The sequence below is a fragment of the Oxyura jamaicensis genome, chromosome 1, assembly GCF_011077185.1.
Source record: "Oxyura jamaicensis isolate SHBP4307 breed ruddy duck chromosome 1, BPBGC_Ojam_1.0, whole genome shotgun sequence".
Lineage (NCBI taxonomy): Eukaryota > Metazoa > Chordata > Aves > Anseriformes > Anatidae > Oxyura > Oxyura jamaicensis.
Genome location: NC_048893.1, coordinates 137,718,440 through 137,744,960, shown reverse-complemented (window position 1 = coordinate 137,744,960; position 26,521 = coordinate 137,718,440). Strand labels below are relative to the sequence as shown.

Sequence of the window (26,521 nt, the reverse complement as noted above, 5' to 3'; positions counted from 1 at the left end):
TGGATCAGAAATTCCCCTGGTAGAAATGTATCCTTATGAGTCAGCACCTGAAATCCGGTTTCTGCTCTAGAAAACAGAACAGCTTGGTGTGTGCGTCTGCCACACGGCCGCATTTCACTTCATTCAAACTAGAAAGCATACAGGCGGTTGCATTTTTATACAAATAAAGCCTCAAACCTTATGGCACCAAGCAAGAAATACATGCCTCCATACTGCACGTAGGTTTCTATTCTAGTCGCGTGGATCAAGACCAGAAAGTTAAATGGGGACAGGGACATTTCTTCACAGTGTGGTGTGCGGTTTCTGGAAAGCACGGTGGGGAATTTTTGCTGAGGATGACCTATTTGGAGCAATACCAGCAACTTTTGAAATGCCACTCCGGAGTTCAATCAGGCAAGTAACTAAAGCAAACTTGGGCAGGCAGGAGAAAGGAAAGCAATAAAAGAATATTTCATTTCTGACACTAATAGCCATGGAGCAATCTGTTTGTTAGGGAACACACAAGGTAAAAATCTGCTTCTCGCCCCTTGAAAGATGCTTTCCTAAGAACGACTGTGCTGCATTAAGGGCTGTGCTGAGTGTATTTCTTTCCTTTTGTTGAGGGTATTGGGCACTGTGATGCTGAAGAGGAATGTGAAATGGCTGCGTGGGGCTGCGCTGGCCTGGTAGATTATAATCTCTGGCACAGGCTGGAATTCTTAAACCAGTAGATAGGGTGGCACAATTCTTGTTTAGCTAATAGGTACCATCTTAGCACATGGTGTTAGTAAGCACAATCCAAGCCTCCTGGTGGTGTTTGCAAACTTACCCAGCATCTGGGGCATCTGCTGGCAAGCGAAAGGCATGGACAATAGGAGCTAACAGAATTTCAGCCTTCACCGCTACTCGTCCAACTTTTGCAAATCGGCTGTTAGATCCATGGGAAGCAAAATTTACCCCATAATGTTAGAAATAACCCTTCCAGTTCCAAGCCTGTCTCGTTCAGTGGAACAACGTTTACAGTTTATTTTGCATAGCTAAAGTAACATTTATGTAACGATTAAAACTTACCATTGCTGTAAGACCGAAAATTTCCTACAAATTTTATGTATTCATATGTTGGAAATTCCTTTGGGTTCAAACTTCCTCTCAGAAGATGACAATAAAACTCCAGTTCATTGTCAGCTGGATAGTTAGAAGAAGAAGAAATAAATATACTATTTAAGCTCAACACAACGAACAGTGCCTTCCAACCCCAATCATGCAACCAGCAGCACAGTCAGAGCCCTGCACAGGAAGGTACATTAATTGGCAGGGTCATCACCTCTGCAAGAGTGCCTGGCACAGATCTGGGTTGTGCAGGGCTATGCACAGGTCTACACACAGCTAATTTACATGGGTTTGTTCTCTTACATCTTCTTCATCATAGGAGTTACACTGACATAACTTCAGTGTATTGAAGCAGAGAACTGGATCCTTCAGTTACAGCTTTTTTTCTGTTTAGGCTTTTCATGACTCACAGCTGTTCTACATCTCATGTTGGAAAACTATGCCTAATTACCTCAAAATATCTATTAAATTAACTTTGGCATATTAGCTATCAGCTGCAGGTTTTATATATACAGTAGATTAAGCAGCTGTATATCTTATATTTGTGTGTTCTCTGGTTTCCTACGTCTTACCTCCCAGAGTGAATAAGGATGAGACAAATAAAAGGATTTGTAAGAAAAATAAAATTCAATTCGAAAAAGAATTACAATGATTTTACAGCTACTTTTCAACTGTAATGCAAGACAAAGGTATGCAAAATTAGCATATCTCTGAACAGCATCTTAATTTAATGGGCTGAAATATCAATTAAGATGTGATTTGTCTCAGGCAAACTCTCAGTTACCATTGGATAACCTATTTTCCTTTGCTGTCTCAAAAGATACAATATTTAATAATTAACGTAACTGCAAGTAGACTTAGCCTAGTAAAATAAATGCAATGAGTTTCATTTAAAAATAGTACCAATGGGTCATTCCAGGTGGCAAAATCTTTTTGAAATGCTACGAACATAAGTTTTATACTGCACGTCACATAAAAAACCTCCTTCTATAAGGAATTTTGTATCCTGCCCATGATTTTGATTTACTGGAAAGATAAAATAAAACTTACTTTTTAGGTAATCCGATGAGGCAGAATCTGTCATAAGCATACAGGAAGATAACATCTTATAAATTTCTGAATGTTCTTGTTCTGGGAGGAAATTTAACAAATTCTGATCCAAGACATCACACTGCAAAGAAAAAGAGACCTTGAGGAAAAACCAGAAATATCAAGATAGAGAGCGCAGTGGCATTCACATCTTGTATCAACTCCTTTCTCCTTGGCTGATACCGGGAGATTGTGTGTGGACACCATGGCACACAGCAGAGCAGATACACAGCCTGCGGTGGCCAACAGGGGTTGGTGAAATTAGGTCCACTGATTAGGGCCACCTGACAAAGCCTAGAACAAGGGAACTGCTGTGTGTACCCCATGGCCACTTCTCCCTGGCCTGGTTCCTTGCTTAATTCTCAGCATGGCGCTTCCTGTAAAGTTTCTCAGACCACCAGGTGCATGGGGTATGTCTGTACAATTCAATGTCAGGACCTTGAAATGAGTTGGGAAATGAGTTCCCAGCTCTCCATCCTGTCTGCCAGTTGGTTGCACGATGCCCTTGGAGATTCAGGATGCCCTTGGATGCAGGATGCCCTTGGTTGCAGCCTGGGGCAGCAAGCCCTTTCTCTCCCCTTTCTGCATCCTGGGAGGCAGGACAACCAGGTGGGAGCAGGGAGAAGGTGATGCCCTGCTCCAGACATCTCTTTGCAGCAGTGGCATTCCCCTGGTATGGGGAGTTCATGGTGCCATCAGCACAAGGCCTCTGGCCAGCTGTGGGCTGAATGCCCAGGTGCCTCCTGCCTCGCAGACACCTGATAGGAACCTGAAATGCTTCCAAAATCTAGGAAGGAGCTATGCAGCTGGTACTGAGATTTGGGAACACAAAGAGGAGAACAATTTGTGCAAAAGGCCATGACCAGCCCATGATGGAGAAGACAAGTCTGTTACCAGGTTGCCAAGAAAAAAGTCTCCCTGTATTCAGCGTAGTGACAAACCTAATGCTAGAAAAGCATATCTGAAAGGAAGTTTTGAGATAAAGTAACCCTCTAATGGCATTAACTCTCATTCATCTCACTGGAGACTACCCCGGGCTGAGCTGGCATACTGACACAGCTTCGTGTGTCATCAGAGCAGCTGCTTTCAGACTGTACGTTCATGCTGAAAATGTGTTAGCTCTGTATGAGACTGACAAGTTATTAATCATCATCATTTATTTATGTATTTACTTAAGATTACACTTCGGTTTCCCTCTGCTTTCCACTCAAGCCTGCTGTTCTGGGTGGATTTCCTATTTAGATTGGGGAGAAGTGGCGAGTATACTTTGAAAATCAGAGTGTGACAATGTGTACCCTGACCTTGATGCAATATTATATTACTTTATTCAACTCTAAGTGTTTATTACATATGCTCATTACTTGGATATCCCCTTTGTGAAGAATACTTGAAAATAATTTTCATTACTTTCGTATATATCTTAATATGCATCCAATTGATACTGCGTGTGATTCAGTTTTGCAAATATGTATAGACATTATATTCATACATAATATATTACATTGTACATGTAATTGTGGGCATATGAAGAAAGAGCACCTGAAGGGAAACTGCTGTGCTGAGTGCAGTTCAAGGCTTATGGCACAGTATCAGAAAAGTAATTTTTCCTTCCCAATCCTTTCCTACCTGTAAGTGTGAGATAATGATGCTTATCCACCAGCTTCACACAAGTGTCATGAGGGTTAATTAATCTCCCATCCACTCAGCAGTAGCTGCAGGAGGACTGGAAGGACCTGCTCACAGCTGTATGCAGGGCCTCTTCTGCACCCAATGTGAGCTGTCACCGCTCCTCACAGTCACCATCGCTTTGGCAGTCACCTGAGGTTGTACTTTCAGAGGTGCCCAGGGCCAGGACAGGGGGCAATGGGCACAAACAGCCCCCCAGGAGGCTCCCTCTGAGCCCTTCTGTGCTGTGGGGGTGACAGAGCCTGGCACAGGCTGCCCAGAGAGGCCGTGGGGTCTCCTCCTTGGGGATCTCCAAAAGCCGCCTGGAGATGGGCCTGGGCAGCCTGCGCTGGGTGGCCCTGCTGGAGCAGGGCTTGGGCCTGGTGGCCTCCACAGGGCCCTGACAGCCTCAGCCTTCCTGTGGTGCTGTGATTCTGTGCTGCCTTTTGTCTCCATATTGTGACCAAGTTTTGCAGTGTCTCTTCTGTTTAAGATCATATCCTTAGGGGCCTGTAACTCTGTGTACAGTAGGAGTTGCAGGAGGCTTTCATTCCACCCACCCATCAGAGCAATCTGCTGCCAGGAGCACCATCTACTCATTGATTTCACTAATTTGCAAGTCCTGGCATTTATACTATTGGCCTCCATCATGTACTATGTCCAGAATTTATTTACTTATTTTCATCTTTCCTGTTGGAAAATGCCAACTTTTTTTTATTTTCTTCTTATTATTATTTGTGGGTAGGAAACTGGGATCTACTTCTTCATGTCTTTCTCTACCCCTGCAGAGGTTAGGCACACTTGTAGAGCAGTGCACAGAACAATTTCTGGGGCTCCTACAGCTCAGGAATACAACAATATTCTTGAATCAATATGCCAATCAATAATATATTGACACATCAAATATAAAGAAGGGAGTAAATATTCCACAGTCTCACTGGAGCTGCAGGAAATGTCAGGCAAGCTAATCAGAGTTAATTCTGCACCAAACCCAAAGAGGAGCCATTTGGTGTCATGGCAAAAAAGTGACAGGAGAGGTGGACAAAGTGTGATCACCATGGACAGAAATGCATCAGTGGGAAGGGGGCAGTTTGCAGCTTTGTCTAATTCCTCTGCTCTGGGCAGCTCTTGCCCTGTCAGCAGACGTAGGCACAAAGTGTTGCCGAGTGAGACAGGCAAAGCAGATAAATGATAAATTACAGTGACTGTGGGTAAAGTGGTTACATGAACTACATTAATGCATATTTATGCTGCTAAGCTCTGAATCCTCACTGCACCTTCAAATCTATGGATCCTGCTAACTTCTGAGAATTTATTCCTGATAGCTGTGGCAGAAAAGAAACACCACCTTTGTGTAAATGGATGCTGATCAGCTCCAAAAACAATACACAATAAATCTGCCCCAAGCTCTGTAATCATTTGATGCACAGCTTAGATGTCTGTGTACTTTGAACAAAATAGCCATACTCCAAAATGGGGCTCTTTCCTCAAATTTTCACTGCCTTTTTTTTTTTTTTTTCTTTTCTTTTTTTTGGGAGGGAGGGAGGAGGACAAGTAGGAAATATGATGAATAATTCTTGCTGCTGGAAAAACAAAAACAAAAACAAAAAAAAAAAGGGTACCTGTGTAACAGGGTCACAACAGGAATGGGAAGGCTGCAAATGAGACGGGATTCTTTCCTAGCAACCAAAAAAATCAAGATAGTTCTTCTCCTGTGTGCTGGAATTTGTCCTCTTGTATTGCTGTATCAATCTGTGTATCTTGCAATGATGGCCATTGCTACCCATCTAACAGCAGCACAGCATACAAAACTCTTGTACTCTATCAGGCACTGGGTTTTTCCACTTATGACAATTAAGTAAAGCACCCACCATAGCAGAGCAGCTGCCTGAACTTCACCTGGGAGCCGATGGGGAGAAAGAGCCCTCGGGAGGAGCTCAGCCCTGCCAGGACCCCTGCCTTGGCACAATCACCTTCTTGCCCAGCATTAAGGATCCCTCAGCTCTGGGTCTAAAGCTGGGTGAGATGGACACAACTGTCCTGGTCTGTGAGCAGATGCAGCACCTTCTGTCTGAGTCCATGGACAGGCAACGTCCTTGGGAAAGCTGTCTCCTCCTGTAGTTTGGAAATTGCCACTACGACACCTGCGTTTAATTGTTTCACTGAGCCAGGCAGGCAAGAGGAGAGAGGAAGGATTCCCCTCCAGAGATTTGCCTGGTTCTGGGGGTGTAACGTGTCATCTGACTGCTAAATGCTATGAGTTGTGACTGGATTTACAGGAGTTCACTTTACTTTAGCTGAAGTCAGTCTTACCACATGAGATAAACCTCTCTTTACATCAGCCGACCCTAGGAGTAGCCTCCAAATCTTGTAATAACAGACTATTTAGAATTACCACAGAGGCAGCTGGTATTTGAAAATGCTCCATGGAACTTAGGGAAGCTGTATTAAAGAGAATTGGGTATATTTGTTCTCAGCACCAGAGTCTTTCATGGTTTTAATGAAAGAAAATACATCAGATTTCTTGATAGGGGCCCTCAGAGAGCCCTGCTCCCTGCTCTGCCCAGTTATGCTTTCCTTTCAGTACTCAAAGCAGCTGATTTGCAGAGTATCTTTTTTTTTTCTCTCACAGGAGAAAGAATTGTTATTTTGTCTCTCAAACAGTGACTGAATTTAGCTTCCAAATAGATCCTGTAGGTACACAAAATAAGTGATGCAGATTTTCCAGATAGCACTCTGATCAGTTTTAAAACCTAAGAAGACACGTAGAAAGGACAGCACGGGACTAAAATGCCTGGTGAGCACCTCACTGCGTGCTCAGTTGGGCCTTTGCCCATGGGCATAGTGCTTTTGCACACCTTGGGCAGGCAGAAGACATCGTTGCTTGCTCAGTTTCTGTCTCTGGGACGCACAATGTGCTCCGCAAGTTGGTGGGGCAGTGCTTGGCCATTATTGCTCCATCAGCTCTGAGCAGGTCTGTGGGGACTCCTGCCGCTGCCTCCAGGCTGGTCCCTGACTTGGGCTGCCATGCGTTGCTTTAATGCAAGTGGATAATCCTGCTCACCCTTGTCATCATTTCGGGCTGGATACTGGGCAAGATTACCACAGGAGGCATGACTCTGGGAGGGCAAACCAGTCTAGTTTTTGATGGCCCAACTCAGGAATTATGGACCTGAATCCATCCATGTTTAGCCAGCTGATGGGAGCAGTTACAGAGGTAACCTTGCAGTTTAAGGGACAGGGTCTGAAATAAGTGACCCTCCTGAAGAGCAGTAATTTCCTGAGCAGATCTACCATGTCCACTAAGATCAATATTTTGAAGGAAGCATAAAATACCCAAACCATTAAAAAAACACAAGCCAAACCAAAGAAATTCCATGGAAATCAGAAAGCACATGAAAATACAGCAGTTTGCATGCAGGACAGGGCTCTCTCTGCCTTTGAAGTGAAGACAAATGTCAGAAAATAGTCAACCACTGGGCTTCTCAACTGTTGAGGATTAAAGAAAACTGAAAAAGATAGATTCAGTTCAATCTGTTGTTGCATAGCAATATTCTTGCATTTACCAGGAGCTGCCGCCTTTCATCAAGTTCCTTTCGCCTCAGAAGAAAATAATTTTTGTTCGTATTACAGCAAGGTAGCGTGTGTGAAATACATTTGGCTGGGTGGAAAACATAGCACGTATTTGGTGAAAAAGTAAACGAGAGAAAAATAATTGTAATTTTCCTAAGAACATGGGGGTGGTGGTGGTGCAATAATGATTTGGCAGCTATTTTTTTCTCCTGGGCATGCATTTATTTGAGACCAAGCTACTAAAAAATGAGCGTTTGCATTAATCCTTAATTACTGTGCCATTTCTCCTAGAGCAGCCTTAGCAACAGGAGCAGGGTCCAGAGCAGTCCCTCTGTGCCGCTCCTGCAGCCCAGCCCAGCAGACAAAGTCTCCAAGAGCAAGACCCACAGAAAAAGCAGCTGTGTGTGCCTGACCCCAGCACGAAGCATCACCTGGGAGCAGGGTGCACTCACTGGGGAAACCCAATGTAGCTGGGGGAGCAGCCTCAATGAGCAGCAGCCACCACCTCACTCCCACCCCTCTGAATTCAGCAGGGTTTTGTCCTTTGCCTCCCTGGAGCAGAATAAAGCCCTTACCAAGCTCCTCACCAGGCTGCCAGAGGCACTGGTGCTGTTCTCACTAGCTTAGAAATTAGAGATGGAAAAAGATCAGCCAGGTCACCCCGTCCCTCCCCTGGCCAGAGTATTCCTGCAGAGCTTTTTCCATTCAGACCCAAGTGCCTCATAGCAACAAAAACCTGAAGTGCATGAATCATACTGAAAGGGAGCAGAGCTGATCAACAGCGGCGACTGGCATAACGCAGGGACAAAAATCCCCCTCTGGATTTGCAGGAAAACATCCTTCCCACCCCAGCCCCCACTTTTCTGTGTGTGTGTGTGTCTGATTCTAAAAACTGCAGGGCCCGATCCCATGGTTTTTGGGAGGAAAGCTTATGCCGTAGTTACTCACCGGCAAATGCCCTAGCAGAGGTGTAATGCTGTCAGACACGTAGATGATGCTCCCACCTGTGGTTACTGCGATGATGAAGCCATCCAATGCCTAAGGAAAACATACAAGCGGAGAGTGCTTTAGGAGGAAAGAGGGGTGTAAACAGCATGTCTCGCTGCATGTTGATCAAAACTGTTTTACTTCAGCGCGGTGTGGTTATTGAGTTGTAGGAATGTTATCTCAAGTTGCAGAACAGTAATTCTCTGATTTTACAGTCTGATTTAACTTTTACAATGCTCTTTGTAGTCTAGTAAAACCTACTATTGAAGCAACAAAGGGCTCACAGGAACATTTCATGTCTCAGTTTTTAAATTAATCACACATTTTAATAATGCAAAATGACTAAGACTGGATCCCTTGGAAGTTATTAAAATGAACATTTGAGCTCTGTGTAAATATCAAAGGACGATGAAAGGATGCAGCCCTATCTCAAAACGGTAGTTCTCTGCAAAACCCATAAATCTCAGTTTGTATTAATGTAACGTTGTGTATGGCTGGGCTTTCATGTAAGTAAAAGCAATGCAAATGATCAAATAATCCTTAGCCTGCCTTTTAATTGAGTGATTTATTTTAAAGGTCATGGTATTGGATTACTCATTCAAAGAGAAATTCCCCCCTTCTGCAGAGCTTCTTCCTTGCTTAGGTCCCACCTTGCGGTAAGCGCTCTCACGCCCAGGACTGCAGTGAGTGACAGCGCTCTGCACGGCAGTGCTTCCACTTCAAAATTAGTTTCTTCTTTATTCTGAGCCACAAGGATTTGAGCTAAATCTTGTTCAAAGTTAAATCTAGGTAGATTTCCAGATCTCGAGCTACATCTCACCTACTCTGAGCAGAATCGCACTCCCCCCAAAAATAAAAAATAAAAGGCAGTATTAGGTGCTCAGAGATGATATCAAAACCTTCCCATTGCAGTTAAGGAGTCGCTGATGAAGCTCCTAGTGCCTTCAGGTGGAGCAGGGCTGTGTCCTTTCTGTCTTTTTACTGGCGACCTGGCGTTGGTGTTGACTGCCACAGCTGAGCAGTACAACGCCATAAACGTGACTGAGTCAGAAGAGGGTTCGGGTATGCTCCAGAGGAAATACCTGTTCCTAAGCCAGGTGTATTGCCCGGCTGTGGTGGCATGGAGTTACACCATGGGGTGTAATGGGTGTTACAAACCCATTGGGGTGGCATGGAGTTACAAAACCTGCCTGTGAATCCAGGCATCCCTCCAAGCAGGGCTCCAAGTTGATCCTGTGAGCTGCAGAGCACCCTGCCCCCCCGCTGAGTTCAATAAGGGAAGGAATTCGGAGAACACTAGAAATGCTAATTGTTTCGTAAAAAAAAAAGGAAAGCACAAAGCCTTGAATAAAGACACAAACATATGTTCCTTTTCCCAGAGAATGCTGAGCACCCACAACTATTTAAGTCAATGGGAATCTGCTGGTGCTACAATCCTTTGAAAAGCAGGTCAATAACTTACACCCTAGCAGAAGAGTGTGTGTTTAGCATCTCTGAAAACCCTCCAGCTGCTATAGTTAGTTTTATTTTGTTAATCTAAGTGCACAGGATATGGTTTTTTTTCATCTTTAGTATAGTATATTCAAGCTGTTTTCTAAAAAGCATGATAGCTGTTAACCCGTAGAAGAGAGCAGTGGTTTCACAAGGCAGCTGGATTGTGCATGTTACTATGGTGAAGGTTTTTCTTTCTTTCTTTTCCTTTTTTTTTTTTTTTTTTTTAAGTCAAGTCTTTATTTCATATCCAATGCAAATTATACAAAGTGACTCACATCAGAATTTTGTGGTAAAATCAAGTTAATGTATGCGTACATAATTTTATTTGTATTTACTTGCAGCTAGTCCTTCCAACACTAAGACGTCAGGTCTCTCATCAGAGATTTCACTACTGCAACGGTTGTAGATGGACAAACAGATCCTAGTACCCCAGTACCCACTCCTATACAATCTGATGACAGCCTTTTCATGGAGGAAGAAAACGCTGTTTTCAGGAAGGCTGCTCTATTATTACTGTGGTTAAATACACTTTGATTCTTTTGAATCAACGCTTGAAAAAATCCTTCTCGTTTTTAATAACAGGACGGGAAAAACTTCAAGCAGTCTTGTCCAAATGCTAATAAAATAAGATTAGAGGAAAGGCAAAAAGAAGAAGCAAATAATGAACAGCTGGCTCAACAGGACAACCCAATACCCAATGTTATCATGAAGGGCATGGAAAACCACAGTCGTAAGAAGGTGGTTTACAAGCTAGGAAACCAAAAGCAAGTGTTTTACTACAAAACTGCGTGGCTGATACAAACTGAATCAAGAGTCAAGACATCTGCCAGTGTCTTGCTTTCTAGGGGAGATGTTTTAATGCAAACTGAAGGAGTGATGTATATCAGGTTCCCGTGCACTGAAATGGGAGTCAGTGGCTGTGGGTGCAGCGTGAGCACAGCATCCCTCAGCCCTGAACCTGGGGGTCCCATCACCGCCAAATGCAATGGCTGAGGGACGGGGCTCGGCAACCTCTGCCTGTTTTGGATGGAAGATGATCATTTTTGAAGAAGGTTCTGGCTGTTACCAGGAGAGAAAAATACATTTTAGCAGCTCATTTGCATTTCATCTCAAACGTGCATAAACGCCATTGAGTCACCTCCCTTCAAATCACAGCTAGTGTTAAAAGCACCTATGGTGTAATTTAAAGATAATTTAAAACCTATCATTGCAAAATAACCCTGCTCCCTATTAGGATAAAAAGTGTTTGATAAGGGCCTGGAAATTCATTACAGTGGTAGTATTAACTGCATCAAGCCAGCAGGAGCTGTCAGTTTTTATCTGGTTGTACAGCACCTAGCACTAAAGGGACGTGACACTGCTGCTTTTTAGGTGCTACTCTTGCATAAATATTAGGCAATAATAATGCATTACGAGAACAGGGGAAAAACTGCCGCCTGCCCTTTCCCTCACCTCTAGTTGTAAAAAACAAAATGTAAAGTGTGCTTTGAATCCCCCTTCTGGATTGCATTTCTTGGAGCCCCGTCTGCACCTCTGCAGGCTGCACCAGCACGCTGCAACGGCGCTGCTGGTACGAGGGTGAAGAGCAACATTATGTGCCAACTCTAACCCCTAGCTTTGCTTGATGGTCAGATACTGATAACTGAAACTTGCCCTCTTGGAACTGCCAACCACATTTTGTTCCCCAATGGCTAGACGAAATTAACGAAGCTACACGCACGCTCACCTCCAGCATCAGCTGGGTGAATTCTTCGTTGCTGAGGAATGAAGGCTTCCAGTCCTGCTGAATTTCAGAAATCTCCGTCTGTGCCGAGACTTCTAGACAAATAAAACGTTTCATTTTTTTTTTTTTTTTAATTCAAAGGAAATTATATCTTGCAAAACTATATGTAAATTGCTGAAAAGATAGAAATCACCTCTATATTCAAAAATTGTAGTTTTCAAGCACGGGTATTGCATACAGAGTGAGAGAATAATGACTGTATAAGCTGGGCCCAAATCTGAAACATTTTTGTCTCATTTTACTCAACTCAGCTTGAACTGACTTCTGTGGGAGCTTGTATTCACCTAGCCATTGGCCTCTCTCAGCATTACTTAGGGATTGATGAAAAGATAAAAACAGTTTGCAGAAAATTAAAATAAAGACAGGGATCGGCATATGATGATTTGGTATTTACAATTTGATTTTTCCAGATTAGGATGTCAGAGAGCTAGAGTTTGGCCTACAGCTACTGTACCAAATGAGGAGCAGCAGAAAACCTCTTTCAGAGAATCCCCAAAGCTTCATAACCCCAAACAGCAGAGGAATTCCTCCACTCCAAAATACAAGCAACACCTGGGTGTTGGTGCCAGCCTTGCATGGTGCATGGAAAAGGGATGGAGCAGCAGTGCCTCATCCCAAATCCTGTCTGGTGGGGGTCTCCTGTACTCGTGCCCTCATGGGCATCCTCCATGTCCTCCATGAGCTCACGGAGGATGCCCATGAGGATGACCCAGCTGTTGGCCAAGCCTGGACAGCAGTAGCCAGTGGACACCTGGTGCCTGAGAGCTTTTCATGGAGGAGTGTGGGCACGCCGGCGTGACACATCATGTGTTTGCAGTGAAACCTGGCACCATAGCAGGGAGAGCTGGGTGCACTCTGGTAAGCCATTTCCTCCAAAACACAGTGACTTGTGTTAGCTTTACCCGAGCAAGACATTACCAGACTTGTCAGACGACATTATGGGGGCAGATCTTATAATTTAGGGAGGCTGGCATGGGTTTGGTTCACTGCTCACTCTGCTTCTCCAAAAGTGCTTCCTCATTCAGCACTGGTAGTAAGGGGATGCTGAGAGCAGCCTGTCTTCTCCTTTCAGCGCCGCCTGCTAATTAATCCTATTGATTAACACTTACAGAGCATGTAATACCCAGTGCTCCCTATTCTGAGCACACAGGCAAACTGGCCAGAGAAACGAAAGTGGCTCAATAGTATTAAAGACAGTAAATTTATAACAGTGCCTGTGCATGTCATCTCCTAGAAATAAACGAAAGCCTTCGTCTGAGCTTTCTGAGTGGAGATGCAGCTTGTTCAGCTCGCTTTCTGCACTGCTGGGGGCTGTCATGGGTAGCACAGCAGCTCAGCACTGCTGGGATGGTTTTACAGGGAGATTTCAAAACCAGACGAAGGAAAAAGAGCGATCAGCCCCCGTAGGATTTTTATTATGTAGTCTCAAAATAGAGGATGCTTTCAGCAGGGCCATAGCTTGGGAAAGCTGATAAACACAAAACATCAACTGCTGGAAGAATTACTGGAGATTTGGGAGATTCTGTGGATTATGAAGAAAGAGACTGTTTACGAAACAACAACAACAAAAAAATCTAAAAATTGACCCGTTCCTCTGTTATAACTAAAATCTTGGTTTAGCCTACTAAGTGAAAGGGAAATATGATTGAATAAACCAGATCCAAGCTATTCTGCAGATAATCAACTTTAAACTGTGATGTTTTGTATTATACTGTGTGACTACTAATCTAATTTAAAAATAGACAACATTTACTGTTTTTAGCAAGTGCACAAAACCAGTCGTAGTTTGACCCAGTTGCCGTGGAAGGATTTGTGACTGTTAGATTTCTTTTACCTAGTTGTTCTTCTAGAAATGAAGTGCCTTTTGGTGTAAATTATTTGGGCTATCAGCTGCACTTGTCTACAATGTTTCAAGCCTTGTGTGATTGTTCTTTGCTTGGCTCTTATAATTGAACATATTCACATTTTCCTTTACTCTGCCCGGGGCAGCTAAAAAAAAAAAAGATATGTTATTACTGTCACTTTTTAATAGGTATATACAATTATCAAACTTTGAGATGTCCTAGTCATGCCCTCCCGTATAAAATCACCTAGTCTATGGCAAAAATAAAATCATTTAAAGAGAAACTTTGCTCTAACAACAGAATCACTATAATTATTTCCTCAGTAAGTTTGACATTTGTGACTCCATTATGCTGGAAGTCATGATACAAGAGTTTTTATGTTCTTTTCCGTTTCCCCCAGAGCATCTCCAGGCTGGGAGATGCCCGATGAGCAAAGGCAAGCCAGCTGATGCTGGCAAGAACCTTCTCTGCCAGAAGGGACCAGGGACATTCCCCATGGTCACCTGCTGAAGCCTCATCCTCTTCCTCAAGGAAGAGCAAGAGCATTTTAAACCAGTGCCCTGATCTGTAGGGAAGAAGCACTTCAGCTGTTTTTTTGTTTGTTTGTTTGTTTGTTTTTCTGCTGGAGGATGTCCATGTATCAGGGAGCCTGCTGTGTGGGCTCCTTGAACAGACTAGAAACTAGACCAAAGGGACTAGAGCAGCAGGGGCAGAAACGTCCTCTGCGGTGAGGGCGCTTTCTAAGACACTTCACTGTCACTGCTCTGCGCATTTTAGAATAAGCTCCTGGTTTTCCAAGGCCAAACTTGACCACTGCAACTGCACACTGCGCAAATGTGACATAGCTTTCTGCTTGGGCAAGCCAGGTAAAGCATGTGGATGCAATTTGCTGACACTGACTTCAAAAAAAACTGGGGCTTTTCGGGTCTGAATCTTCTGCTCTCTGTGGAAGTTGAGTCCCACACAGCCCACTGTGGAGCAGGGGGCTGATCGGATTGCTTCCTGGCACTTTTCTCTAGTGAATGCTTTGTTCTTCTGCTCAGAATGTGGCCATTTTCAAAGAAGGGAATCTCCCCTCTGCCCCAGATCCCTCTTGCTCAAAGCATCTCTCTTCTTCACATATGCTGCCTCAGTTCCCGACGTTTGTCCCCTCCCCTAGCAGGTTGAGAGCCATTCTCAACTAACGAGCAGCTGAAGAGATGGATTTGGGCAGCACTGTGCCTGCAAATTATCTTTTTAGAAGCTATGAGATAGAAAAAAATATACCTTACATTGGCACTTTTAGGCCCCTTGAGCCATTTTGATAATCACTGAAGGAAACAATATTGTAATGCCGTTTGGCAAGCGCGTGACGAGCTGCAGTAACTCTTACCATTGTGTTTCTGCAGAAAGCCAATGACTTTTTCCAGCACAGTAGTTTTGTCCATTTTGCGGGTGTTGCCTGGAAGCATGGAGCTGAGCTCTTTGATGAGAACATTGAACTGATCACGCCTCTTCTTCTCAGACTTGTTACGCGAAGCCCTGTAGACAGGGAAAAAAAAAAAAAAAAGATGAACAGAGAGAGAAGAAAAATCCTCATGCATGTCCTTTTTGCAATGTATGCACATGGAAATTAGCTTGCTGCGTGCCTCACCATGTGAAGATCGGTGCTGGCCTCTAGCAAAGCTCCAGAGACAAGTAGGAGGCAATGGTTCCCACCTCCTGCTCTTGTCCCTAGACTCCATTTAGAGCCCAGCAGGGAGATGCTCGCCCCTCTGTGCTCCCTCTGGATGCTGTTTGGACAAATCTATCAGGTCAGCAGTAGGCCTGCAGGTGAATGAGCTCTGTCTGTATCCTGGGCACACACAACATCTTGAAAGTCCACACTAACCAAGAGGAAACAGGGCTTCTACAACACTATCAGTTGGTCAAACCATTCATAAAGGAGAAGAGCAGAGACTGATTAAACTGTGGGGCATACCCATCTGTGCAGTTTTAAGAGGAGAGAGAGACCCCAGTCCTGCAGCTCAGCCACTGCACGGGGTCCACCTAGAGCAACCTGCCTGCTTTGCACAGGTCCTCTGGCTACATCTAAGTTGGGTTACGGAGAGCCATGGGGCTGTTGCCTCCCAGTCATTCAGATCAAGGACCTCAGCGGAGGCTGCTGCAGCTGCCACCTGGTTCAGGTGCCACTTAGCTATGTCTCCTTTCCAAGGTCCTGAGGGCAAGGATGTGTACCCAGACCTGGGGGCTCAGAAGTGATAGCAGGGGTCCCCTTCTTGCCCATAATGTCTGTGTGGCCCTGGGCAAATTGCTTATGGTCATGATGGCCCAGCACCTTAGGTGTAAAATGGGGACTCTGCAGCTTTCTCTGCCAGTCCTGACTGTTTTGGTTGCTGACTCCTCAGAGAAAGCCTACTTCTGCTGCTGTATTTTAAGAGCTCATAGAAAGAAAGGATCTGACTTCATCTGGGGTGTTTTGGCACCATCATAATACTATCATTAAGCTGTTGATCATCTTCTCAGCTTGTGCACTTTTTTTAAATTTTTTTCTTTTTCTTTTTTATTTTTAAATAGATATCAAGCTGTATACAAGGGAAGGTTTCTGGACTTCTGTAACCATATGAAAATAGAAATAAATATGACCCAGAAGGTTTGTTTGTTCTTCTGAAAGGTCCTCAAGCAGACAATATTTGCTTTGCTAGTTACATAAAAATCTAAAAACCTAGTTACATGCAGGCAGGAAAGAAAAGCCAAGAAGGTTCTCCTTCTGAGTGTCTCGGTCCCAGTTAAATCTGCTGTACCTTGTAAGGAGCTCTGCACACACGCTGGTGAAAATCAGAGCAGAATTTAGCCCGGCATTTACGTCCCCCCAAGGACCAGTATGGCAATAAACATTTTCAGCAGAGAAATCACTGCAGAGACTTCTGGATGTTACTACTGACAGAGGGGTAATTTTTGTTTGTCTTGCTCTCAACCCTGAACACACTCGGAGATGCACTGGATGGAAGCCAATGCTTGATTATTTTACAGCATGGAACACAAGAGATTGGGTGGATGCTGCCTGACTGATTCCAGCCTGCTCTTATTACAGCGCAAAAGGCTGTCAGAACAAGATGTGAAAAGCTCCATCCTTATCCTATTTCCGTACAGTTCAAGGGGACTTAAAGAACATCAACATTTTGCTAGCTCATAATTCAATCCTCAGTTCATTTTAAGCTCAAAGGGTCTTGATCCTCCTGAAAATAAAATAAAGCCCCAACTACCTATAGGGAAAGCGTTGCTTTGCCAAAATATAAAGATGCCTTGACAGAAATATAAAGTATCTATTTTTAACACTTGACTTTTTATTCACAAAGGAAATAAAAAACCTCCTCTAGTGGAAATAACTCTACCAAGATCCGAATCGATGATCACAGTTAAAACTAAAAAAAAAAAAAAAAAAAAACACAATTAGGTCATCTAAACTATCCCCAAACAGTTGTAAATGCTTTTGTTCAGTCCAGTTGTAAATGTCTTAAATAATGCAGTTTTCATCACTTCCCTTGGAAGATTATTCCCTCGCCTTGTTTACTTCACTGCTAGGGCATATCATTTACAGTAAGCCAAAACAGTCTGTGTCTTAGTTCCATACTTGTTTGTCCCAGTTCTCCTCCCTCCTTCCTACTCTGAAAAAATATATGGCATATCCAAGGGGAAGAAGGAGACACGGTATGAATAAAATCTGGATTTTTAGCGAATACAGCTAAAGGCAATGCAGGACAGCTTGAATTCAGAAAGATCAAAAACACCAATTTTAAATAGCCATTTTTATTCTTGTATACTTGCTGCTTATTGTCTTGAAGAGAGGCTGATACTTGTTGGCTAGTAGCTGTTGTACTACGCTGATTTACAATGAAATGTGACTTTACACTGAATTTCACATTCCTCTTTACTGTCCAGTGGGTTATATAATTAGAAATAGAATAGAGTAGAGCAGAGTAGAGCAGAGTAGAGCAGAGTAGAGCAGAGTAGAGCAGAATAGAATAGAATAGAATAGAATAGAATAGAATAGAATAGAATAGAATAGAATAGAATAGAATAGAATAGAATAGAATAGAATAGAATAGAATGGAATGGAATGGAATGTTCTACACATCTTGAAGAGGTCTTCAGTGCTGCCAAGTTTGGTACTATTGTATCCACATTTTAGTCATTGGAACGAGGTTAGGTAGTGCTTTAGGGAGTCAGGCAGCAGAAACGGGGCTCAAAATAACCAGTATCCTGAAGGAAGAGCTGTGCAGCTCACCTGAATAAGAAACACTTGGCCCAAAGGTGAGAGTGCAGATGCCTGTCCTCGGAGAGGATGACCACTCTTCGCAGCATGTGCGGGATGTCTGGACAATACAGACAGTATGTGCCTAATAAAATCGAAGCTGATAGTCTATGGGGGCAGCTACTCACACTTCTCACTTGAGACACCCAGCTCCTGGCCTGGGTCCACCCTCAGTGAGTTACATCCAGAAAGTTCCAGTCTCACCTACTTTTTACTCATGAAATGAAAGAGCAATTTTCCTTCATTTTTTTTTTAAAATTTAATTTTATTTATTTTTTTCCTCTTCTTGCCTTTCTCCACTTAGAAGGACCCATTCCTCATGCTGAATAGAATAAAACAAAGACACTGTTTCCCCTACATCGCAGACGAGATGAGAGCCCCATTTTTCAGAGCACAACAGCAGAATGTTCAGCCAATGGCTTCTCCCATTTTTGACTATCTTTAAAGCTTTGGAATAAAACATTGCAGCTTTTAAATGAATCTTAATGGTTCTAGTATACTATAGTAACTTTAGACTGTTGTGAAGCCTCTCATGATTTTAAACGTAATTTCCAATTCAGATTTATTTCTAAATATCAAAATGTACTTAAATTACGATCTAAAGAAGTGATTTCCCCTTTACATTTTAAAAGTTATATATTTTTTTATTCTACCTTGGAGGAGACCTGCCCCAGGGCACGACAAAAATTCCCTCCTCAAACAAGCAGCACGAAAATCACACCAGATGGTGATGACAATCGCCGATCGTGAGGATATGCCTTATCCTATTTTTGTCCTCTCTGTATTCATTTAGCACATTTTTCCCAACAATGCTAATATCTTGAAAATGGGCAAGCCTTAAGCGTGCCAAGCGGTGATGCTTGATTGCAAGGGTTGGCTGCCTCCTGCTCACCACCTCCTTGACCCCAGGTGCCCGCACCAGCATCCTACACTCCCTGGGGCCCCATGCACTCTCTATCGGCCGCTATCGGCCCAGGAGCATGCACAAATTAAAGGCAGGAGCAAAGGAGAGTGGCTGAGCTTGGTAGCGGCATGTGCTGACCTATATTGGTGAGAAAAAGCTGCAGGGAGGGAAGAAGCAGAGAAGGAATCAAAGGAGATGAAACTGGATCAACTAGTTGTGCCTGGACTGGAAACACTCTCATTAGGGGGAACCAAGGGAAAAAATGCATGCAGCCGACGGCTCCCTCTCAAGCAATTAGACGGTAGGCTGCAGTATTGATAATGCTTCCAGAAAAAAAAAAAAAAAAAAAAAAATTAAAAAAGAATCAACAACCACAAATGCTTCCAAACAGCTTTAGTGACACTGCAGATGCCAGCCAGATTGGACAGCTATTAGCGCTTGATTGCCATGGTTCTCCTGCCTTGAAGCACACCCTTCCCCTGCCCACAAAGTGCTCACAACGATTTCCTGCCCACGGATCAGCTGGGACTTTATCCTGGAGTGAAGAAGAGATGTGAATAAATGTTTCTGCCACTTTAGGGCTGACACAGCACTTTGAAAGGTCTTTATCTGTTAGGAAGGTAACTTCCGGGTGTTTTCATCACTGTTAGATAAGCATTGCTGAATAAATGACCATCATGATATATATTTATATATAAAAAAAAACACATTTTTAAAGTTACATGTCTTTTTCTTATAAAAAACAACCAAAACCAACACACATTTTATACCCTCTGGGAGCTAGGATGATGTGTTATAGCAGCAGGAGCATGTTGTTGGTTCTTCAATCCTCGTGGTCTGCAGTACTCTGAAAAAAAAAACTATCAATGCCTTTACTTTTTTGACAATTTCTGCAGGAAACATTGCAAAGTTATTTTCCTCTTACAGGGTAGCCAGGAATAGGAATCTGTGATATGGCAGTTTTTCAAGTTGTGCTTGGCTTTCTCTTCCTCTCTTTTTGATTAATTGATTACGGATAAAACAGCTTCTGCAGCAACAAACACTATTAAGCTCGCCGCGAGTTAAACAGAGTTATAAAAGAAGAAGTGCTCACCTCTTTGCCCTGTCTTTCTCATCTTCATCCATTAGATTGTCTAAGCAGTTTTTTCTGTTGAAGGAATGCAAGAATCATTATGAATCGTCATGTTGTTAGCTCTACTTGCAGGTTAATCTCAGTCATGCTATTTCATTTTAATAACAGAGTGATGATATCCAGGTCAGATAAATGTGTCAGCAGTGCTCTGTGCCACAGTCCTTGATTTTAAGGAACATCCATCGCAGATAACATTATTCCTCAGCATCACGCTAGCTGTAGGGGCTGCAGCCAGGGATGAAGGCTCCCAGGCACAACACTGTGCTACAGCACAGTACAAAAACAGACATTTCTTGGGGGATTTTCAATGTCAAGGTTACTCTCTGCCAGTTTGCAGGCCGGATGAACCCCAGGGTGTGAGCAAGTTGAGGTGGCATTTTCAGCACCCTCATGCTCCTCAGAAACAAATGGGCCGGACTGGTACAAAGCCTGGGGAGGCTGAGCAGACCTGATGCCCTGAAGAGGAAGAGGAGGCTGCACGCTTCCTCCAGCTCCTCATCACTTCTCACACCTCTGCCACAGCACACGAGCTGCAATCCTGCCACATCCTACACAGATATTTTCCAAATGGGCAGCACAAGGCTGCTCTGAGCCCTGGGTATGGTCAAAGTGTCATCTCCAAAGTGATGGTGTAGCAGCGTGCCATAATAATGCTCGTTTTCAACAACCAGATTTTCATTTAATGTTTCCTCAAAATGTAGGACATGAAGAAAATTGAAGGGGGGAGGAGGGAAGTTAATTGCTGTGCATTATTTAAGTCCATGGTATTTTCCACATATGAGTCACACAGGAATTTGCCTGTTTAAAGAACATTTTATTAAAAAAAACAGGAGTGAAAAGTTATCAGTGCTAAGAACAGTGGATAAATTCCCTCCTTCTGTCAGTGGCTCTTTTACAGTCATATTCCACCTGCTCATTACTCAACAGTTAGCTAAGAACATGCAACTACCCTGTAATTTTTTATCAAATATAAGAGGAATGAAAAATGAAAGCTACAGGTCAGTGATTGGAGTGTAAAGCTGGTGCTTCACAGGATTCAAAGTGTTGACGGAGGAACATAAATAGAAAATATGAAGGCTGAAGGACTGGCAAATTTAAATTGCTGAATTCTGTTATACAGAACAAAATAAAAAATAATACCATCTATTTTTTGTTTATTTTTTCAGATACTTCTTTGACTTGAAAACAGGTAAGTCAGCTGTATTACAATCTATATTTTAGACTAGGAATGTGTATAGACCCAGTTAAATTTGTAATAAAAATCCACCATCATTTTACAAATACTATAGGTGATTATTCCCCCAGCCCAAGAACTGGGCTGCTAGCCCAACAAGTGAGTTTTCAAATAATCCAGGAAAAAGTGTAATGACCAAATTCAGTGGTTTTTATTGCTATTTTCTCACTTATTGAAAATGAAATGTTCTGCTATGTTATTTGAGAGTAATGAAAGCAAGTAGTATGGCAAGGGTTGGCATTTAGGATTTTGTTATCTTTCCTTGCTAGACCTTAGCTGAAAACGCCCCATAGCATGCACTCCTGTTGAATGTAGGATATGACATGAGGTGGGGCAGCATCAGCAGAGGACACCGCTTTCTGTGAATCACTGAAGATTTTCCTTTGAGGCTCTTCTATTTGCAACAGATTCCCAGCAGAAAGCAGGAATACGGGGAGCAGAGCTCTGGGTGGCTCTGAGTAGGGTTGGGGGCAGATGGGAGCGATGCTGCTCAGCCCCATCTGTTTCCACCAGGCATGACAGACCTATGGAAAGAGGCTTCCTGCAGCTGCACTCCACAAACTGTCAAGGAATTGCACTGCAGGGAAGCCTCTACCCTTACCAGGGAGCAACAGGTCTAACTGGTCTGTTCTGCCAGGGATTTGGCTAGATCTGTACAGCAATGCGTGGCCGGCTTCCAGTAAACAAGGTTTCTCACTGACTGACATGAAATTCTGGACCCGCTGTGCTGTTGCTAGTGTTAGACAATGTCTAATTGTCATTTCGCTTCTGTTTGCTCACACGGCAAAATCTCCAGAGCCTTGTAAGCATCGCTAGCACTGTTTGCCAGTACATATGTACCATATGAAATTAAAACTGCTCTCAATAAAATGGATCCGGCGGAATGTACAACTGCTGCTAACCAGTGCTGTCACACCTCTCCTGAGCCTGATAAGATGCTGGCTAACACCAGGAGGAGGAACCCATGCCACAGCGCGCAGGAATGCGCTAAGGGCAGCCTGCTTGTTTCACATTATCCTCCCGGTCCTGGAGCCAGGAGGGTCCCAAGTGGCAAGCTGGGAATCTCCTCTTTCATCCCTGTCAGTGCCTGGCTGAAGAGGCAGTGCTGGCTCCCTGCAGTGACGGAGGAGGCAGTGAATTCCAGGGCTCGCTGCCATGCTTCCCCAGCAAAGGCATGACATAAAAAACAAGTAGCACCAGGATTTCATAAAACAGCCCTTTCATGCGAACAGAGAATTGGAAAACCTACGGGTAACGGCACCGTATTACCTAACTCCTGCCGACGGAGTGTCTAACAGGGACATTTATGTTTGGGGCTTCATCAGTATCATCATAATTATCGACCAAGAGTGAAGAAACTATCACTCCTGAAGTTGGGAAACACCTGGAAGAAGGAGAAAGCTCACATACTCCTACCATGACAGCACTCAGACAAGCAGACACACAGAAAGACACACACCCACAAGCAGGGCAAACCAAACCAATGGCAAGTTTTTCAGCTGTTGCTTGAAGTCCTCCCCAGACAAGTTCCTGCCTTCAGAAGAGCTTAATTTTTAGAAGTAGGAATGTACAGCATAAGAAGCAAGGCGAGCAATAAAGGCCATCATCACAGCTGGGACATCTGGATGGGCTGATGGCTGGGCCCCTTCTGTATAGAAACTTGTATAGAAACTTGTATAGAAATACTTTATTTCATATGCCTTCCTTTTGGGGATAGTTTTTATCTATTTTTCAAGATGAGTGCTTCTTCAGCTAGCGGGGAAATGTGGCATTCTGGAAACAAAAGAATGGCTAAAACTCTTAAACCATGCACCCCTGGCTTAGTTATCAGATGGGGAATTACAGCACAAACATCTCCCCCCTAATCATACAATAAAGAGTTGCTTGGGGAAGGATTAGTTCAAGCATGGTGCCAGCTCACTCCGGAGACTCCCCCGGAAGAAAGGCTGCATGTGTTTGTTTTGATACAGCCTATTCCCAGTGGACACAGAGCTTGCACTGTAAAATTCTTCTGGCCCCAATCACCTCATGCTGCACTGGAAACATGCCTTTTAGTGAGTTAAGCTATCATTCTCCTGTGTCAGGGATGTTGGTTTCCCTCCTTACTGTCCTAATGCTCACGAGAATACACCATAAAATGACTGACACTCAAGTGCAAATAAGCAGCTGTTGATTTCCCAATAAGTTGCCACGTGGCCAGCTAATCTCAGCTCCTACAAGGCAGCCTGACATTTAACAAGAATTTTCAATCACCTTTGTTTAACTCAGCTGAAGGCAATCTCTCTGTTGATGATGACGAAGACAGAGATGTAAATGTCCTTTAGAGGCCCTGGGATGTGCCTGGGGAAGCCTGGTGAGCAATCACAGGTGAGCAATCACAGGCACACACAGCGTCACTGCTGTGCTGGCACCACTGCCGGGTCCCCTGCCCAGGACGATGACGCCAAGGTCTGACTGTGGACACATGGCAGCATTGTCCCATGGGTGCTACACAACATTAAGTAGACTAAAAAGTAGAGTCTTTCCCTTCCAAGCCTTGATGGGGGGGCAAAGAGAAAGACTAGCACATGGGAAGGAAAGAGACAGGCAAGAAGTGACCATATGAACATTGAAAATGTGTTGTTCTACGTTTCTTTAACATGGTTGAAGCACTCAGACATCCTGAGGGTTATGGTGGGTACACACACAGGAAAGATTTGTATCAAATCAGAATAAATTGAGACATTCACAGGTGCATCAAACTTATATGCACCCCTCCAAATTTATTTTTCAGATGTAAACCTCTGAGCTGTTACAAGAACATGCAATGGGCCCATAGATAATACAGCACAATCCCGCCCATACCAATCCAAACTGATTTATGAAAATGTGACCAGAGTAACCTGAAGAAAACTTAGGAAAATAATAATAAAAACCCTCTCTCCTTATGATATACATTATTATTTCAGAAGGGACTGTGCCTTTTGAGTGGGAGAAAGGCAGTCTGCAGTTACAAGAGGTCATGTTATGCTGCAATTGTTACGGGAATCGCTGTTTTTACGAGCGAAGGAGAAACCCAGTGGCATGGTGTCTACCTTTAGAGTTATGATTGTTTTTGTTTGACAGTGTGCAGCTCAGTCGTCGTGCCTTCAGTGGTTTACTACATTTTGTTTACACTAGAGAAGAGGTTGTTTAAAAGTTTCCCAAAAATGTACAGGACAGAAAGAAAAAAAGAAGAGGAAAACTTTTTGAGAAAAGATAGGACTTCATGAATCTCATGGGCTTCTCCATTTTTCATACATATTTTCACCAAAGCTTTAGCTGGTGCCTGGCTTACAGCAAAACAGACATTAAAAAAATAGTCCAAATGTAGACAATGAAAATGATGTAATTTGACAGAAATTAATGCTGTGCTCTTCTGAGCTGGAGCTGGCAGGAGACTGCTCACAGGTAATGCAGCTGAGTGTTATGAGATTATAATGAGAAGTAAAAGCTTATAATGTACTCTGGTTTTATCCATTACATTTTTCCCATTTAGAAGGAAAAGGTATCCTTTTCTGAATGTCAGGAGTGTTGCACCTATTTCTGTGAGGTTCCCCCCACTACCCTGGTGGCGTTTAGATTTTGGGGTGTGCAGCACGTGAATCCCTGTGGCCATGGCATGACTCACATCTGTTTGAGCCAGGAGTAACACTGCCAATGCCAGCAGGAAGCGATGCAAGGAGGGCAGCTGGGGTGAGCGCAAAGCGCCCTTTATCTCTAGCTTGTGAGCAAGGCGTAAAGTTTGTGCAGAGCCTGACGTCTCTGACAGAGATCTGTACATGCATGCTCATTATCTTCCTTGTTATGATCGTTACCGAATGGCAAAAGCCACTCAGACTTCAGTGAGCAGGCTAAGTGAATCCCCGGGTTCAACCCCGCTCTGCTCTCCCCTCACACGGCTGCAGACAGAAAGGCAAACAAATTAAACTAACATTAATCAGCAAAGACTGCCATCTGTATAACTCCGAGCATTTCTCCGCGTGCCTGTCCCCTTCCAGCAATGCTAAACAGGATTAGCCTTCCGTGGGCGGATGGGAAAAGTAGGTCAGTTTGGTAACATTGCTGCGTGCAATGAGCGGAGGACGTGATTGTAATGGCCTGCTCGCAGCCCGCTCTCCTGCAGAGTGGGACCTGGGCTCGTCGTGGGGCACGCAGTCCTCAGGAGGGAGAGCCTGTTTGTCTGGGGAGGAGGACAGCACCCTCATAGAAGGACAACACGTTTATAGAAGCGGGGGCTTTGCAAAACATGGACGGTGCATTGGATTTGATGGGTGTGCTTTAACAAGGAAACCAAGGCACGGGGCAGTTAAGGGTTAGATTATTATTAGTTTGGCATATGCATATTTCCCTCTTACAAAACCGTGCAAAGTCAGGCAGTGTGTTACTACCGTAAGTGTAGGGAAAATGGGACATTTTTTAGAAAACCGAGGTGCACAGCCAAATATTTGTCAAAGATTGTGCTCAGGCAAAGTGACTATGGATTGAGTGGAGGTATTTTCTTTCTATGTTGACTTTATTGGGTGTGTAGGGATGGTGTCAGGAGAGCCAAAGCTCACCTTGATGCTTGCACGGAACACCAATGGCAACAAGAAGAGCTTGTTCTGCTACACCAGTAGTAAAAGGTTGAACAAGGAAAGACCTACAGAACTGGAGTGGTGGGTGGATTAGTGAAAGCAAACAGGTATGTCTGAGGTACCCATGCCTTCTTTGTCCTTGTCTTCACCAGCAAGGTCAGCCAGGCCTCTGTGTTGGAGGAGCAGAAGGATCAGCAATGGGTGAGGGTTGACACAGGGAACTAGAGGGAGCTTGAGGAAACTTGATCCATACAAGTTGGGGGGGGGGGCTGGTGGTCAGCCTCCAATTGTGCTGGGGGAGCTGGTGGTGTCCTTACTGGGCTGATTTCTCTCATCTTTGAGAGGCTGTGGAGACTGGGGGAGGTCCCTGATGACTGGAAAAAAGCAAATACGCCCATCCTTCAAACAACCAAAAAACCACTAGTGGATTTACCAAGAGTAAATCATGCCTGAGCAACTTGATTGCCTGCTATAACTGACAGGATCTGAAGATGGAGAGAGAGCAGCTGATGTCATTTATGCTGGCTTCATGCTCAAAGGCAGGGCTGCTATCGGGGGACACAGGATGGCAGGCCCTGAAGCACTTGCCCCGTGAGGAGAGGATGGGGGAGTTGGGCTGGTTCAGTCTGGAGAAGAGATGGCTTTGGGGCATCTAGCAGGCCCCCAGTTCCTACAAGGAGTCAATGAGGAGCTACAACCAGGCTCTTCATGGTTGTACAGGGTGGGAGAGCAAGAAATAATGAGCATAAATTGAAAGAGACGAGACGAGACGAGACGAGACGAGACGAGACGAGAAGAGAAGAGAAGAGAAGAGAAGAGAAGAGAAGAGAAGAGAAGA

At 43.9% G+C, this 26,521-nt stretch overlaps 1 protein-coding gene across 5 annotated transcripts in view; it reads right to left on the bottom strand.

The window, feature by feature from the left end:
• Positions 1 to 26,521, bottom strand: part of NPAS2 (neuronal PAS domain protein 2) — a 99,287-nt gene that overhangs the window by 31,597 nt on the left and 41,169 nt on the right. For 4 of the 5 annotated variants that reach the window (XM_035316078.1, XM_035316080.1, XM_035316081.1 and 1 more), the window contains exons 2-7: positions 19,816 to 19,869; positions 14,897 to 15,045; positions 11,624 to 11,715; positions 8,365 to 8,454; positions 2,140 to 2,260; positions 1,051 to 1,164 (exon numbers count right to left, since the gene is read on the bottom strand). In XM_035316078.1, coding sequence (XP_035171969.1) covers positions 1,051 to 1,164; positions 2,140 to 2,260; positions 8,365 to 8,454; positions 11,624 to 11,715; positions 14,897 to 15,045; positions 19,816 to 19,869 — 620 coding nt within the window. The remainder of the gene's footprint in view (positions 1 to 1,050; positions 1,165 to 2,139; positions 2,261 to 8,364; positions 8,455 to 11,623; positions 11,716 to 14,896; positions 15,046 to 19,815; positions 19,870 to 26,521) is intronic. The other variant, XM_035316079.1, reaches the window with a different exon arrangement.